Source organism: Anopheles funestus, chromosome 2RL (assembly GCF_943734845.2).
Source record: "Anopheles funestus chromosome 2RL, idAnoFuneDA-416_04, whole genome shotgun sequence".
Lineage (NCBI taxonomy): Eukaryota > Metazoa > Arthropoda > Insecta > Diptera > Culicidae > Anopheles > Anopheles funestus.
The window spans coordinates 94372884-94391197 of NC_064598.1; the positions used below are offsets into that span (position 1 = coordinate 94372884).

Sequence of the window (18314 nt, forward strand, 5' to 3'; positions counted from 1 at the left end):
CAGTCTCCCCTCTATCCCCTCCAATTGTATGTACCTCGTGAATTTCTTGAGTCCAAAACAGAAGACGTTAGTCGAGACCTTAATCGTCTCCGTTCCGAAGCACAGGAAAATATCGAAATATCGCAAAATCGAAATGAGCAATACTTAGCCGATAGGAACAAGCCAGCTCCTAAATTCACCGTAGGAGATCTAGTAGCTATCAAATATACAGACACAAGCGGTGTCAACAAAAAGCTTAACTGTAGGTTTCGTGGCCCTTATATAATTCACAAAATTCTTCCTCATGACCGCTATGTTGTTAGAGATGTTGAGGGATGTCAGCATACACAAATGGCCTATGATGGCGTTCTAGAAGTTGATAAGCTTAGGAAGTGGGCCACTAATACGTAGATATGATTAGGTATGTAGTCAAGTAGAATTGAGGTCAATCCTAAGTCAGGATAGCCGAGCTGTAATATACTGTAGTGTCAGGTCCGCAACCGGTATCATTGTGAAGAGCTTTCGAAATGTCAGAGTGAATTATGACCATTGGACATGACAGTGTGCTGCGCAACTGTCATGCTGAATAAAGATATTCGTTATTGGATCGTTGTACAAGCAACATCTTCCGTTCTTCCGTTCTTCCGTTCTTCCGTTTTGTCTTCCGTTCTTCCGTTATACCTTCCGTCTTTGTTATTAGGCTACCAAAGCCTCCTTCCGAAAAGTAATATCTTCCGTAATACATCCGTATTACAATTGTTTGAGTGAAAAGAAACACATTGCAACAAATTCGCATTAAAATAAATTAATTTTTAAAATTTTGTAAAATTACTCAAAAGAAAGGTATGGCTAGCCTCAGGAAATTTTCAAATTTTTAGATAATTTTTATTTCTTTATTATTTTTTTTTCTTTTTTTATTTAAAGCTAAACCGATTTTTATTTTCCACAATGAAAGCAACGTCAAAATCCATTCAAAATGTCGATTTGACAAACTGCTACCAAAATACCTGTTCTGTACTGGCCTTGGTCGAAACTTCATGTTGCTGACAGATCACGCACGTGCATGTGGTTCTTCCAATTTGATCTGCGTTTGCTGAAGGTAGCTGTAGGGCCATTAAGAAACTTTTAATAAACTTTTTTAGCGGGATAATCGTTCGATTTGCTTTTTACTTCGAACTAAACACTGTTTGCAAACAATACGCGCGTTATCATGTGTAAAATTGAAGTTTTCTTTTGGTAAGTACCTCAAGTGCCGTCCCTTCAATATTAGGCCTAGAACTGTCGAGGGGGAGTTCGATGTCGAGAACAAAAAAGAATTGCTGATCATACGATCGACCAATATGATGCTATATCCGTGTTTCACCTGAATGTTTTTGATTAAAACCATAAACGATAATTCTGATACCTTTGCGAGGAAAAACATTCAGTAGATTCGTCTAGAATAGTGTAGTACTGATACCATATTTGCTTTCTTTTCTAAGGATAAAACGGAAGCTTGCATTGCATTGTAGTATGGTTACAAGAGATGATGGATGAGCGGGGGAATGCAATGCCAATATCCTGTTGACAACAATGGCCGAAATCGTCTTGAAATGAATCAAATTCCGTAAGTATAAATTATATATGTTAACGCATAAGAAACGATCGAGTGATTAATATGATGTTAAATATATGTCTGTGTTTCACCTGAATCATTTTGATTAAATCCTGTTTGATAACTTCTGATAGATTTGCTCGGAAAACCATGTATAGCAAACTTTTCCAGATGAGTTCAGTATTGATACCTTCTTTACTCTCTTTTCTAGAGACCCTACGAGCGCTTGGAGTCCATGGAACTAAAGTTGCAAGGAATGATGAATGGCAAGGGGAATGCAATATCAATATCCTGCTCACAACAATTGCTGACATCGCCATGATCAGTATCAAATTCTGTAAGTAGAAACTACATATTCTAATGCAAAAGAAATGGTCGAACGATTAATATGATGTAACATGTATGTCTGTGTTTCACCTGAATCATTTTGATTAAATCCTGTTTGATAACTTCTGATAGCTTCGCTAGGGAGACCATGTGTAGTTAGCCTTTCAACATAAGTTTAGTACTGACATTTCTTTTTTCCTCTTTTCTAAGGATAAAACGGAAACTTGCATTTTACTGGGTTACGGATGCACGAGGGATGATGGATGGCAAGGGGAATGCATTGTCAACAATTTCAAGAATTCATGAGTCGGATTTTCAGTAAGTACAAACTCTATTACTATTGTACGCCGCTGGTTTAAGTATTCATGGAATAAAAATGGGAATGATGTGCTAAATAAGAGATTTGCATTTAAGATTGAATCATTCTTTGCATCTGAAATGTTATTTTAAAATATTATGAATCGTCATGTTCTCATACTACATAAAACTTTTAATAGTTTTGCAAAAATGTCCTTTCTTCAACGTAATCGTAACTACGTAACACTTCTTAACTGAATTATCACATACACGCAGCATAGCTCCGTTTACCCTTTGTTAGATATACGAAGCAATATATGGGGAATCTGTATTGAAGAAGTATTGACCGATGGTAGACGGCCGTGGATCGAATCTGGTTTCGATCGATCACACGCACCAACTGAACCGACTATCCGCGGCTACAAGGTATAAATAAATCTTACATTTTGAACCATTCATCCCCCGGCATTATGTGTGGCCTACCAATCGTTTGCTGTTAAGCAGATCATTATGCCGCACCAGGCAAACGATGTATGATGGATTCGTTTGGCATATGTTCGAAGGTGTATCATGTTACAATATTAAGCAAGCGCTTATTTTAGACGCGTTCATGCCGACATTCATCAAAATGAACTTCTAATGCATGATGTTTGACACGCCTGAGCTCAGAGGAATAAAGTGTACAAACGAGCAGATTCGTTGAAAGATACCAATCAGCATAAGAAAAAGCCGCAAAATAGGAACAATAGACCATAGCAAAACTAGCAAAACACACATTGGCCATTGGTGGTACAACAACAAATAAAAGACTACTGGCCATCTAAATATCTACTGCAGGCAACGAGTGAAATTTAAATCGAAACCCGAGACACTCGCTATTTATGCCCATGCAGTGACGCATAAAAAACGATGTTTAATCCATATCGATATATAGCTATTACAGTATTAGTAAACGCCACTTCAAGGTTACAAATTTCGCTTGCACGCTTAAAAGGTAAAGAGCTAAGGCGGCACTTATAAATGATCTTCCGAGACCGATATTAAAGCATGCCGGAGGGGGGTGGGCGGGGGCGAGGGCGGGGCGGCATATTCATCGTCTTCCGTATTGTGTGCCATGTGTTAAACCGTGTTTGATCTTAATATTTGTGCAATCGATAATCAAAAATAACCTTTTGAAAAAATACAAAACCCGATCTGTAGTAGAATTTGGCTCGTTGATCTTGATCGATTCAACGATGCTGCTTTCTTATACGATCAGAACGATCGCTCTTGCCGGTGAGACGTTACGTTTATGTAACACCGTTCCGTAGGTCAATTTGTTACCGTTTTTTTTCTCAAGTGGTTTCTTCTACACTCATGGGAATATATAGTCCATCTGGTAATTAGAAAGACTCCAAACTCAAATGGTGTGACGGAAGCGAATGCGCAACAAATGTTACTTGTTTTAAACCATGTAAGTGATCAAAGTTTTGTTTGCTTGTTTACTATTCGCAAAAACCGTTTGTTTGTTGCACCCTTCTTTTTTTTTTGGTTGTTTTGCTCATTTGTGGTGTGGAAAACCGTTCGCATTAAATGTGCGCTAATCGAGAATCAATACTGTGCAATACTGAATGATCCAAAGCGATGACATATGAGAAGAAGCGGTGTTAAAATTGTCCCTGGTGCGCGCGTTCTCAGCTTCTGTAAACGATCTTCTTGTTCCGTTTCTTTCCGCCATATATTCGATCGTTGTTAATACATGTTCGTTCGAAACATCGATGCGTGAACGGTGGCGGTACATAATGTGCACGAATTAGGTAAGCGTGTTTGGAAAGACAAACAATAAATTGTGATTTTAGTATTTTTAGCGTGGTTACACCCCAAAAACGGCGGTCCCATCGTTCGCACACATTTTAAAAACACATTTACTGCAACGAAATATGTTGATATTTTTAGAAATTTTATCTTTTCCATTTCGGACCTGTTGTCAGTATTGATTTTTCCTCTGCCTGGAACGCACCTAACCGTTTTGCGACGCGCATGTAAGTTTTCGCATTCGCTCGTACCGTGTGTAGTGTGCGCGTTAGTGGTGTCTGCCCTCTTACTGGGAATACGGAATTTTGGGGTTTTTTCATCTAATTGCTGCACAATTTTCCAGTTTGTGATCACAGGAGAAGAACCACCGACTTGCACCGGGAACAATGAGTGAAACTAGAAACTTGATGACTACATTTTTCATCCTAATCTTTCTACTGCTACTACTGTACCTAGTGTACGAAGGCTTTTATCAACCAGACATGTAGTGCGGAGGAGACATGAGCATTTATAACGTTTTTAGTTTTGAGTTTAACGGTTTTTTTTTTCGCTGTTCAAAACACGCACCAAACACCACAGTATCAAAGATGCACTAGTTTCACAGATTCACCAGCTTCTAATGGCAAATGTATGTAAGCACCAAAGTGAATGTTAATGGTTGAACAGTTATAGCAGTTATAATCATATATGTGATTTTATTTTCCACCAAAGTTCTTGTTTGATTTTAATCTCCACCTGGCACCAATACTAGAAACTATGGCACAAGCACCTCTTCTTAGTTATTTGATATCCTACAAAGATGATGGAAAGCATACGACCGAACCCCCGGGGGTAAGCATTTCTCTTGCCCCAAAAGCATTTGTCTCTAATGGGCAACAGAGCAAATGAAATGGTTCCTGTATTATTAATCGGATGTTTTGCTTCTTTTTTTTGTTTTACTTCACAACTCCGTAGGGTTTTCTGTTGAACTTTATCTTCTTACATGTGTCTGAGCCGGCTGCATCGTAGTGTGAACAAACATTTGCTTCAACCATAATCAATCCAAACCAAATCCGTAAGCTTAACGTTTAACTATAATGAAGAAGGACGATAAACTTCCAAAGGACAAGCAGATGGACCGGAAAGTTAGACATCCGACTGCATCGTTTTCCACCAAATCCATCATAATGAATCTAATAATAGCATTTTTTCTTTATTTGCTGAGGCGCACCATAGGTCTGTATTCGATTGTTATTAAAGTTTACGCTTTGTAATTAGACTTCTTAAAAGTAACTTGTACTTTATTTTTAGAAGCTGGTGGGAAAAGTGCCATTACTAAGTATAGCAAATTTATAAAGTAAAACTTCAGTTGCCATTGAAGGAGAATGCCAATAAACTTGTTATGCTACCGTATTGACACCGTATATTCATTCAGAACATGTAAAGGTATCATATATTTATCCGAAAAAGCGTTCTAAGTGTACTATAAGCATTTAATAATGATTGAAAAACAAAACATAAAAGTAGTGCAAAGAAGAATACAAGTAAAAAACAACCTTCAAAAGTATAACACTAACTACTCCTTATGGATTTATAATTTGATCATAGAAAAACAAAAGAAGTTAAAAGAAGAAAAATGATATAAAATACAAAAGAAGTTAAAAGAAGATAATAGAAAAAAACAACTTAAAAGAAGAGTATAAAAAAAGCTTCAAAGGCGTAACACTAACTAATGACGATTGCTACTTCTCCACATTTACCACTATCGGCTGGAGTAATTAAGGAGTAGCAATCGTTGTTGTAATTTACACTTCAATACTTTATTAGCGTTTGATTTACAATATCTTAATATACATACTCTCGCAATGCGTGTACTTGATAAGGTAAAGGTTATCTTATACATGTCTAATTATTGTTATACTTTTAAAGATCTTGCTTTCTTTCATTTCAACTCGTTTTTAGTGTGATCCAGATGTGTTTTTTCTTCTTCCATCTTTCTTTTCTTTTATCGGTATTTATGTTGGTAAAAGCCGGTTGTCTATCTTCTGCTAGCGCGCTAAGAGTCTGCTATTCATAGATTTTTAATCTTGGAAATTGGATCCCTTTTTAATGTGTGTTTTGCTTTCTCCTTGATTTTTGGAATCCTTACGTTTTCTCCCTTTCTTAGTGAAGTCATAATAGAGTGAAACAAAGATATATCGATGACTATCGCGTACGATAGCAGCTACAGCATTGAACACGCAATAATCTTTCTTTTGTTTTGTTTAGTTTCATCGTCAAATACCCTTCATCTTCATTCGCCAACATCATCATCGAAGTGTGGGGGGCGGGATGGAATGAACGTACAGACGTTTTTTGTTTGCTTCTTTTTGGTTTCAATGCCTTTAAAAATGCTCATTTAGATGCCTACGCGCACGCACATACGTTCAAACGTTTGTGATTAACGACGAAACTAAAACGGAAGAATCAACTATTAACAGTTAGTGTAAATAAAGCGCTGCTAGGCAAAAATTTAATAAAATCCCGTTTATCATTTACACTGCTACAAATGGAATGGTGTATAATTTATGCGTTTATTATAATGTCGCCGCGTGTACTACTATCCCTCTGTTCTGCTATCTTGGGTTTGGGTTTTGCTTCAATCCGAACTGATATTATTCGTGTACAAATACTGCCTTGCGCGCATATCTTATGTTTTGCTCAGATATTATCAACTTTTTTTTGTTTTGTTTTGTTTTCATGGTTATATATGCCTAATATGTTTAGTTAGATTATTTATTTAACAATAAATAGGTCAATAGTTTTTTTTTTATATTATTCAACAAGAAATACAGACGGTACTTTTTTCTTTTTTTCTTTACTGACTGACACTAATCTATTTCGTTTTCATTTCATCTTACTTTTGGATGCGATGAACATATGTGTGTGTGTTTTTTTTTAGCTCTTGCATTTTTACCAGTGTAGGTATGCTGCTGCTGCTGCTGCTCCTGCTGTATTATGCAAATATAGAGCATTCTCTTAATGTTCGTTTTAACGTATTTAGTATTTCATTTGTAATAATAAATGCACTCACACACACACACACACACAAACACCTAGGATCGTGTGAAATATAGGAAATATATGCGCCAAATGAGGAAAAACTGGTGTTTTTTTTGCGTGTGGTGTGTGTGATACAAGCAAAGAACCGCGAAACGAATGTGTAATACTTTTTCTGGTTTTGCGTAAAATTATCAAATCGTAACTAAACTGTACACACAAACTGTGTTGTTCGAAACGTAAAAAGTGGGGGTTTCGAATTGTTAACAGATATCTTCCTACTTTTTGATACTTTGGTGGCGTTGTCCTAGGGGAAAACAAGATTGATAAACTTGGTTCATCAGTTTTTCTAGCGCTTCCTCTTTCCGTACTGCGCCGTTGCAAAATAGATTCAACATATGGGTTGCATTAAACTTCTGTTTTGTGGTGGAATGTATACTTAATCCAAAAAACACAGGAGCAAAGCATCAACTCAGGGACAGTAAATTGTGCTGAACGGGGGGGGGGGGGGGGGGGGAGGGTGGAAAATACCGAAGAACTTTGTCGAGGTTATTTTACAGCGGCAACTGTTGACGCATGTGACTGTCTCTCTCACATGGTCAAAGCATGCATGGATGCCAACCTTTCTGTCTGATATAGAGGGGGGGAGTGTGGGAGTCAGGGGATTGGGGTCTTTGGGGGGGGCAGAGGAGAAGGTTTCGATCCCAACTGTACTTCTTTCTTCTCCGTCCTTGCGGGTGTTGCTTTAAATGCTCGTTGTGGCTGCTTAATCCTTCTTATCATCGTCCGGATCTTTCAGCGTGTGCCATTGCGCGATCGGGCGCCTAGGTGATGCCAGCATGTCCGACCAGTGGCGGAGCTCGGTGCCGCTAGCATTGTAGCCTAGCACAACCTTTCCAATTGGTTCCGAGGTTCCGATGCGATCGTAATCCACTACCGTGACGACAAGATTAACTTTCTGTTGAGATAAAGAAGCGGATTAGTATAGAGGCACGCCACCACTCCTACTCCTGCTTTCTGCTCTGCCTCACAACATAAGTTGCTCAGTTGTAAGCCATTTATACACCAAACATACACACACACACGCACACACATACATACATATCATATCATATACATATTATTTTTATGGGAGGGTAAATACAACTGGTTAAGTTGCTTTGCATGATCAACGACTATGGGGGCGCTCTTTTTTTTGTGATGTTGCTTGTTGGTTTCGCTTGGAATCGCGATGGAACTCTGGATGTGGGAAAACGTAGTAGTACCAACGCGATCTCCATAGTAGTTGATCCTGTTCCGCCATGCAATCAGTAGTAGTTATACAGTAGAGTATTTTACATAGGCTTGTGAGTAGTAAGTATCGTAGAGAAAAAAATAGTTTGCATGAATTGAAGTTGAGTTGCGTTATGTTTGGTGTAATTTTTTTCTCTCTTGTTTTGTTGCGTTAGTAATTGTGTACACTGTACAGTATATGTTTGGTTCGAGTTTTGATATGATTATGGCATAGCGCGCGCACACACAATACAAGAAACGGAACATTGGCATTTATGCTACTAAAAGTACAATGTACATTGTGGTGTTGTGTCAATGGAAGGAAATTAAAGAATTCCGACCAAAACGGAACAGAAACAGAAGACCGAATCGAACCTCAAAACTATACACCGTACACCAATCTTTATTTGAAGCCACAGGCTATCACCCCGGGCTGTGATAGAAATTGGTGTACAGCACAACTCAAATTCAGTATCCAAGGTTAAGGTTTTGTTTTCCATTTTGCAAACTGCTTTTTTTCTGCTTGTTTTATTTTGGGGGGTTGGAGGGTTAAGGGTGACGGTATTATACTGTACTGGGAGATATTTGTGCCTACGTAAAGTCCTACTTGATTCATGTAGTGTTTTAAATACTGGTACACGGAAATGTATAATACTCGATCAAAACTGTGTTTCCTTTTGTATATACGGTTTTGTTGTGGGCGTTTACAGTGTTGCATTTTCGAAATTCTCTTCTGATAATCGGGGGTTTTTTTTATCGTTTACGTATATTTGCTGCATTAATCTTTCCCGGAGTACCGGGAGCTGCAGCAGTGGCTGGAGGAGACAGCATATATTTTGGGGTAGCAATCTATGTGGAGAGCCTAGTTATAGTATGCCTGTTGCGCTTGCGATGAATGGAAGAGGGGGGTGGTTGGAAGCTGTTGCTCCCCACCGTGTTGGTGTCGTATCTGTTTGATAATCTTCCCAGGGTGTATTCAATGTACGGTTTTGTTTGAACTAGACAAAGGAAGTGTCTAAAAAATGTCACGCTTCTGGTATAGTAAACGCAAACAAACGTTAAAATCATCCTCTACAAGAACACATAATCAATCGATCGTGCAAGATCCGTATGCCGGCACAACCTCTCGCGCTATATGTATTGTCTTGGCGGCAGGAGATTTTAAATTTGTCTGCGGAGTTCGTTCTGCTTTCCTTTATTTTGCTTTATCTTCGCTATGCATGTATGAAGTGTGTATTTATATTTGTTTCGTTTAGTTAGTGTTCTGGTAAGAAGTATTTCTGTTATTTCAGAGTACTGGCCAAAATGGGAGCACTGTGTTTTTTTTATTTTGGGGGAGTTTTTTTTTGTTTCAAAACCAAAAAAGAAACAAACAAAAATTATACTTGTCTTTTCTACACACAGAATATATCTATTGCATTTACTTTACTGACAAACATTTTCATACAAATAACAAATTACTGGACAGCGAGAGAGACAGAGAGAGAGAGACAGAGAGATAGTTCGTAGTAAGAGGTAAGGGACAGGTGGGGAAAAAACAAGGCATTATTACTACAATCACGTATGAATTCTTTTCTTACTTTACAAAACAACCACAAAAAATAGAACGACATTAATCTAATTAATTTGTAACATAATTAACACAACTTTACCGGTTTAACGATTAAACTATGCTTTAGATGATTCATCTTTGAATCTTTGATCTTGCAAATCTTTCATGTTTAATTGCAGTCTTTAATGTTTTATTCTTTTTGTTTTACTATTAGTTAGTTTTTTCTAAAGTAAACTATATCACAGTCACTTTTGTACTTTAATATATATAATTATATGTTATCTTGTTATCTTGTTAGAAAATGTTAAGCTTACTGGTTTTGTGATAGAAAAGAAAACATACGTTTGCCATTGATGCGCGAAACTTTGCACCGCGTTCATCATCATGGTGCAATGGTGAAAATTAACGAGACAGATTTTTACGCCATTAGGGATATCATGCTTTTAAGAGAACCAAACAGACGAAGAAGAACAAAGAACAAAAGAAAAAACCAAAGGTTGTTAGAGGGGCGGGGGGAGTAGTATACTGTACAATTTGTAATATAATACTTGGTTGCCCACGGAACAAAACATAATTAAATTGAGAAGAGGAGATTCTATGCTTTTGGCTTGATATGTATATAAATATATATATATACACAATATATAAATACAACACAACACAGAATTTTATATGATAGTAGAATACATTCTCGCATACTTGTATTTGTTCGAAAGGAACTTCAAATGAGAACGACTCATTGTAGTAGGGATTTAGTGTACATTTTTTGATACTAGTCTTTTTCTTTTTCAAACGCTTTCCATTCTGCATCAGGGCTATCTTGACGTATGGATCTAGAAAAGAGAGAAAAGAATTAATTTTTTTCATCTTGCTAAAATATGGGCAACATTTGCCCGTACTCCTCCCTCCCCAGAAGGGGGGGGGGGGGGGGGGGGGGGGGGAGGGAGGGAAGAAGGGACAAATGTGCGGCAATAGCTCTACAGTTACAATAGCATTTTTTTTATTTAAATCAAATTGACAATATTACATATTGCAAAAGAAAAGGAAAGTAAAAGAAAGAAACATTGAACCAAAAAGAAAACAAAAATCCAACCATTGTTAAGAATAGCCCACCTGATAAACCGCCAACATCCATCTTTTTGAGATTTTTCGCTTCCAAGATAACGACAGTTAATTTACCTGCAGTGGGTACATAGCGCAATGAGAAGCAAATGTCTCCCAACTTATTTTCCTGCAAGAATAGGAAATGGGAAAAGAAGAGAAAAAAACCATACGAATGTTGTGTGAAATACGGAAGATTGTACTGTTTGGGTGTAAACGAAGCGGACATATGTTTATATATATGTATGTATATATATATTTTTTTTTTGGTATGTTTTGTATCTAGCGGCACAGTTATATAAAATCAACCAAAAAAGACATCTTTAGGATATCATGCTTTTTTGATTCTATTAAAACCAGCGGCAAATTTAATGAATAATTGGGATACTTGTTCACTACGTGCTTCTAAGTTTTGTTAGCATTTACACTTTTAAAAATGTATCACTCAGCAAATACTCGACTGTTAAGATTAATCGGGGATATATGTATATATGTACTTATATAGAGAGAGATATATATGTATATATGCGTTGTCACTGTCTATATCATATAAGGCATAAGGATGCAAATCTATACAAGTATGTTGCAAAAAACAGAATGAGCATATAGTTATTGAAAACGGATACTGATAGTACGGATTTTGTTTTGTCCTTCAGTTGGTTTGGATTTTTGTCTTCTCTATTTTACGCTTTGTTTCCTTTTAAAGGACATGGCTTTCTATACTATCATCCACTGTGTTGTTTTCTTTTTTCTTCATTTTAATCGCAAAATATATTGTAGTGCGAACTACTACTTGCTGCAAGCTGTAAGTTATACAAACCAATCCAGCAGTTTGCTGAACCAAAAGTTCATTACAGCAAAGTCATACCATTTTGATTTACATGAGAAGCAGTCCCTCTTTAGCAACTACTGTTTGCGACACCTTCCGTTTTTTTTTTTTGTTTCAAAAAATTACAAGCATTGCATATATTTATGCTTTATGTTGTTAAAAATTTGCTGTTTTTTTTAAATACGTGAGAGAGTATTCTATTCGTTCAATGATCAAACATATTCTAATATCGCCTCATGTAAATGGTACAATCAGACAGACAGTATAGTCGGTGCGTATTTTTTTCTAACTTTTTCTTTGCATTATATCTTATTGCTTTGCTAACCAAAACAAAAAACCCGCGCAACTGTTGTTAAAGCACTAAGCCAACATGCTTGAGAGACGTTATCTTTTGTTTAGTTGATTAAATAAAAAAAACAGTCTATGTTTCCGTTTATAAGCGCCACATTGCTTCGCCACAATATAGGAACACAAAGGTTTTACAATTACATTATGTTTGTTGGCCCTTCTAATACATAACGCATGGTGTTGAAATCATACAACGTGGTTTTATTGAACGAAATCAAAACAAACAGGGGAATTTGAAAAATATTGCTTAGTTTATAGTTGAATTAAAATGGGGGGCGGGGGGGCAGGAGAAAGTATTACAAGTTCGCTAATTTCAGTTTTGCTACGAATGGGTCATCGTAAAATTCAGCTTTTTTATACAGCGCCTTATGTAGTTTTTTTTGGTAACTATTGAAACAAATGTACTACGCTAAAATGGGTAAATATCTATCGATATATATGGCGATTGTAGCGTTGTTTTTTTTTGCTATTCTTATACTGGTTTTTGGTGGTTGGTGTTTTTTTTTAAATGTTGTTGTTTGGGGAGGAAAACAATACACACGCCAATAATCGCCGTTAAACACACCGTCTCATAAAACCAACACAACACTATCTCAAGCATGGAATTAAATACAGAAACATAAAATATGCTTCCAATCACATTCCATGTTTCTATATATATATATATGTTTAGAAAGTATATTTTACGATTAAAAAAGACAAACACGGACTTAGGGATTAAAACGGTGGTATTGCCAAAAATATGTACTTAAATATCGTCAAACAAAAAGGAAAACATAAAACCAAACTAAAACGAAACAAACCAAAACAAAAACGAAAAAAGTAACGGGGGGAACGGAACGAAACATTTCAGGAAGACACCCAGCTCAAATAAAATGATTAAAGTATGTTTTGATTACTTTTTTTTTAATGAGAAATTTTAACATAAAAAGCATCAATGGAAGAGAGAAGTAGAGGTTTAAGTATATATGGTGGTGATGAGAAACTGAGGCACTTTCAGTAATGCACATTAACAAAACGGATCAGAGTAAGCATTCCGGCAAACGTTACTTAAGTAAGAAAAAAAAAACTAAACGTAAGTAATAGTCAGTAGTAATAGTAGTTCAGTTACAGGTACACTTACATTTAACCAGTTTACAACTTTTGCAGGAAAACAAATCATAATAATAGTACGATCTTTCTCTCAACTACGATTCATATCAGTTTGAAGTGATGGAAATGGATGAAAGTATTTCGTGTCAGAGTGATTCTATGGAATGCGCGCATGATCATTGAAGCGTTTTTGTTTTGTTTTGTTGTTTTGGTTTTTTTGTACACGAAACTACACACATTACAGAGAATTGCACTACACTACGCTAAAGCAGTACTACGAGTTGTCAAATTAGTTTGACCAAATTTTGTACAATCTCCATCGCGCAATGTCATCCTGCACAAAGAGATAACAGAGATTAGCGATGGAAAAAGAATTCTGAGAGAACAAACGAGCGTTGTATGTGTATTTATATATATAAATATATAATACGTATTCATTCACATATAAACAGATGAAAAAGAAAGGTTAAATAGCTTTAACAAGTCTTGTACAGTAGAGAGTGGAGAGAGTGTTGTACCATTGGAGTGTAGAAGTAGATGATCGTATTTTTTTTTTGTTGATAAAATGACTAAATGATTATGTTGATCATGATGATGGCTTTTGTTCGGTATTGAGTTTTTGAGGTGGTAGGTGGGTAGGCTTTGAATGCGAACGATTCATGGCAAAATAGTTGTGGCCGTACACAAAAAGCCGTTCTTCAGTGTTGATATAAGTGTCGATGCTGCTTGCGATCCAAGATCAATATATTATTGCTGGACCCAAAAATAATATCGGTAGCATGTTTATTATAAAGAAGAAGAAACCAAAAAAAAACGGTGCTAAACACTAAAAACATCACGAAATCGATTAATCGATTTGATGCAAGGCTAATAAAATGCAACAGGAGATTTCTTTCCCGTTGCATCGTTGTGGGACAACTGTATCTTTTAACGGGTTGCTCGGGGCGAGGTTTGGGCAATGTAAGGGGGGGGGGGGGATCATCATTAAACACACATGTTTTACATTACACAAAGCTATACAAAAGCCAATACGATCAAACAATATACAGCAGCACTTTAACTGGGTAGTAAGGTGGTATTGAATATTTCTTGATGGAAACAATACTTACGTGTAATGGTTTTTTTATCGAGTTTTTTTTTTATATATTTTGAAGCAGTTACATGCATATAAAATATGTTAGATATATTTTTTTTTGATGTAGACACAACCATTCACAGGCGTAAGCACAGCAGAGAAAATTTGAGGAAAAAGAAAAAAACAATTTACGTCAATTAAATTAGTTTTCAAAAATCAATCAATCGGACCACGATAGAAAAACTTAAAACTATCTCAAACAGTGTTCATTCAACTCATTTCAACAACGTACTATAATAGAGAGTAGTAGTAGTAGTAGTAGTAGTAGTAGCGGTAGAGTAGTAGTAATACTAGTAGTAATGGTAGTATTTAGTATTATTAGTAGTAATAGTAGTGCAGTATAAAACACGCGTCCGTTGCCGTCCGGTCACAAGTATGTGTGTGTGTGTATGTGTGTGTTTGGTTTTAATGTTTAGTAAGTTTTTACAACAACTCAATGCTTCGTTCTATATTGTTCAAATGAATTGAATTGATTGCATCGGTTGACACCAAAACAGAACAAAAAAATTAGTAGTACCGGTGTGTTGTGTGTGTAGTTAGTAAAAGTATCGATTACAGCTCTCAGAGCAATGAATATGTTTTTTTTTGTTGTTTTAAATATAAAAGCTGTTGAAGATTGATAAAATGAAAGAATAATTATAGTTTTATAGTATGCATATCACGTCAAATAGAAAAATATGCTAACATGTAAGCAATATATGAGGAATGAAATGTAATTCAAATTAATTCAAATCAATAATTGTATGATTTCTATTGTTGTCTATAATATATCAGAGGATATTGATAGATTTCAAATGAGTAGGATTTGAACTGGGTGTAGTTACAAAATAGAAAAGAAAAACGTTTTTTTTTTATTATTTAAATGTTGTCCAGACCGAACGCGAAAGAGAGAAGGCACCTTCATCTTAACTTCCCCGCACACATAAATATCACTTAAGTTTTCTCCATGTTGTTTGTTATACTCATCACAAACAGTTATACATGAATATTATAGATTAGCAGAATGGAGTGCTGATCTGTCCATCCACTGTTAATACTGGCCAAGAATTCATTCGTGTGTGTGTGTTTTTTTTTTGCTTGTTCCTAAGCCATATTATATTAGCTGTTATTCAGGTATTTAGTGAAAAGGTTCTTAATAGACAAAATAAAACGAAGAGATATTTGGTAACATGTACGTACCTGCCCTCCTTCACCCTCAACGCTCTGTAACTCTCTCCATTCCTCGATCGTTTGGGCCAAATCGATCTGGCAAAGTGGTACCTTTACCTCCCCAATTTGATCGTGCTTGGAGAAACGATCAAAATCGAATATAGCGAATACCAGCGTCTTATTCATCGCTTCTGCATACGGGAGACTCTATTGGAAGGTGTAGAGAAGAGAGAGAAAAAAAAACAGAAAAACACACACAAAAAAAACATTATTCATATTGTTGAGCTTGTGCTGCAATACTTACAATTAATTTGCAACTTGTAGGGGATTTATCTAAAAAGCCCGTCTTAATGTAGGACAAAACAGAGAATCTATCTAATTCGAGAAAGGCGTATTGTGCTAGTTGTGTGCCGATCAAAAATGATCTAGCATATTGAAGATGTTTATGCGCTATTAAAGAGAGAACCTTTCCTAGAGCAATATGTTGTGACGTGTTTTTGTTTTATGTTGTACTGTTATCACGGCCACTATTACTGTGTGCATATGTTTGTAATTATTTTAATTTCAATGAACATTCCGCCTGAAACACAACCAATTAATCTTAAAGTTTTCACTTACCTTGAAGGTAAACGATTCGTTAAACACCGGATTCAACGTTTTACGATGCACTTTCGTTTCGAACTTTTTCTTTTTATCCGGCAATAGGTACACTTTGACGTACGGATCGGAAGTGCCTCCCATATCTAGAGCAGGGAGTTCTTCCGCTTGTATCACGGTGACGGTGAGAGCGTTCGAATTGAAATCATATTCCAACTGAAAGAGGAAGAAAATCATCATCGAAGATCGATCAGTGCCGTTGATCGTTCGGTTAACGTGTGGGATATATTCGTGAGCTTTTATCAGCGTACCTTGTACTGCAGTTTGCCTAACTTTTGCTCACTTTGTTTGCTTTCGCCCTCATCGCCTTCTTCAGCATTTTCCGTCAGCTCTTCCATATCGGGTTGTACCTTGAAATGAGTTTCAGTGTGTGTGTGCGTGTGGGTGTTTGAAACACGGCATCAATGGAAAAAAGGGGGATATGAAGCAGAGTGTAAGACACAGAAAGAAAAGGCACATGTTAGAATGGACCATCCGTTACGCGATTCAGCAGAAGAGCTACATTACAATTACAATTCTAACATTAACATTCATCTAAAGTTGGTTCAGCCTTAAAGAGGGTTTTACAACGAATACAATATTTTTAGTGAGAATACACGATTACAAATGCACCTGTACACTGACACTTAATGAATGAGATTCTACTGAATACCTTTTCTTTGTATGCTGAACCTAATAATTGTACCGATTTCAAATCAACTCCTTTCATGCCCTTCTTGCCATCTTTGGATCGTCTCTTTCGGAAGCAGCGCCGGATGCAGAAACCGCAAACGCCCAGTATGATCAGTACTACGACGATGATGATGGACACTAGCCCCCAGGTCGGTATACCCATCTCGTGCGCTAGCGCCTCCGTCATCTCGGCCGCCTTATCGCCCAGCTTTTCCGCCTCCCCTTTGGTGGGAGATGCTGTGCTGAAATCTTCATTTTCTTCTGCAAAAATTTTGAAATGGAAAATTTTATGGTCAAAAATAAAACCAATACACCTTCACATCAACAAACACGTAGGCGCTACGTCGCTTAAATAATCAAAGGGAAAATGGTTTCAAATACACCACCTTAGAACAAATATAGAGCATATTAAATATGAATTAAACTAACTGTTGACCGTGATTTATGAGTGTAACTAAATTTTGAAACAACCTTTTTTTGGTTCAGTTGAATATGAAACATATATTCACACTTATATGTATATAAAAGCACACACACCAGCTCGCACAGAAAGTTTTGAAAAGTATTAAGGTTGTGGGCAGAAATTGAAATCATTTTGTTTAATATTGTTCATCCCCTGGCGTACGCCATTATATAAGTGCGAGCGAAACGTAAGGATGTTAACGTTAAACGGGTTAAAGGATGGGGAAAAAAATGAAACAGAAATGGTATCAAGTGAAAAGCAACAAAAGAAAGAAAACGAAAAAACACTTACCCAGCTCCAGTTCTGACTCCGTGGTGGTCGTATGGTGCTTTTGCTTGTGGCCGAATATTTTTGTAGCTAGCGTACTGGCTACATCCGCAAGCTTTGCCGCATCGGAATCCACCTCGGCATCTCTCTTCCACAAACGAGCGTTGGGAGCCATTTTAATTTTTTTTAGCTGGAATTAACACACTTATTAATCACTTTATTCAATTCGTTTTCCCGAATCACGGAACAAAAACTAATAAAACAGAAAAAAAACGCTTTGCAAACACTCCGTAAATCGATCGTCCCGTCACGTCAGGTCATGTGCTCCGGGAGCGCTTTCGATTTTTCACTACAATATTTTAATGAGCGATTGGATTCCAGCAGAGCAGAGTGTGGTGGGGTACGGTTTTTCTCAACACCCCTGGAACCACACACACACACACGATTTACCTTGCAAAGTGTTGCACTCTATTGGGTTTTGAGATATCCTTTTGCACGCGTATTACTATTGCACTCTTTAAACTTTCATCGTACGTTTGTAACGAGACAAAATCGGTTTTTTCACTTCACCAAAATCCACCAGTACCATACAGTTAGTGTTTGGACCTTGCAAGAGCAAAATTTTCACATCCTCAAGATGGTAGCTATTGAACATGAATGAGAAAATCGATGCATATCAGAAAAGATTGTAAATGTAGTACATGCGCATTTGAACCGTACATGCGTACGCAATCCTTGACAACATACAGAATGTCAAAATGTTGGGGA

At 36.7% G+C, this 18314-nt stretch overlaps 1 protein-coding gene and 2 long non-coding RNA genes across 10 annotated transcripts; 2 read left to right on the top strand and 1 right to left on the bottom strand.

Moving 5' to 3' along the window:
• The first annotated feature begins 1001 nt into the window (after nucleotides 1–1001).
• LOC125762809 (uncharacterized) lies at nucleotides 1002–2298 on the top strand. The gene is made up of 4 exons (XR_007418253.1): nucleotides 1002–1215; nucleotides 1461–1585; nucleotides 1785–1910; nucleotides 2111–2298. It is a non-coding gene; the product is annotated as an uncharacterized LOC125762809 (long non-coding RNA).
• A 1013-nt stretch (nucleotides 2299–3311) lies between these two features.
• LOC125762810 (uncharacterized) lies at nucleotides 3312–5383 on the top strand. 6 transcript variants are annotated; one of them, XR_007418257.1, is made up of 6 exons: nucleotides 3312–3650; nucleotides 4133–4218; nucleotides 4335–4619; nucleotides 4703–4822; nucleotides 4946–5206; nucleotides 5282–5383. It is a non-coding gene; the product is annotated as an uncharacterized LOC125762810 (long non-coding RNA). The 6 variants fall into 6 exon arrangements; XR_007418254.1 differs by having other exon boundaries at nucleotides 3313–3650; nucleotides 4168–4218; XR_007418258.1 differs by having other exon boundaries at nucleotides 3313–3650; nucleotides 4168–4218; nucleotides 5285–5383.
• Nucleotides 5384–5765: 382 nt separating this feature from the next.
• Nucleotides 5766–18225, bottom strand: LOC125762789 (synaptotagmin 1). Of its 3 annotated transcripts, none has more exons than XM_049425280.1 (9): nucleotides 17997–18225; nucleotides 17571–17736; nucleotides 16830–17077; nucleotides 16396–16494; nucleotides 16106–16300; nucleotides 15518–15694; nucleotides 10947–11064; nucleotides 10533–10666; nucleotides 5766–7967 (listed from the first exon to the last, which is right to left on the bottom strand). In XM_049425280.1, the coding sequence occupies exons 2-9, from the start codon at nucleotides 17719–17721 to the stop codon at nucleotides 7776–7778; spliced, it is 1314 nt and encodes a 437-aa protein (XP_049281237.1). In that variant the 5' UTR covers nucleotides 17722–17736; nucleotides 17997–18225; the 3' UTR covers nucleotides 5766–7775. The 3 variants fall into 3 exon arrangements, with proteins under 3 accessions (XP_049281237.1, XP_049281236.1, XP_049281234.1); XM_049425279.1 differs by having other exon boundaries at nucleotides 10947–11055; nucleotides 16797–17077; XM_049425277.1 differs by having other exon boundaries at nucleotides 16797–17077.
• Nucleotides 18226–18314: the final 89 nt, after the last annotated feature.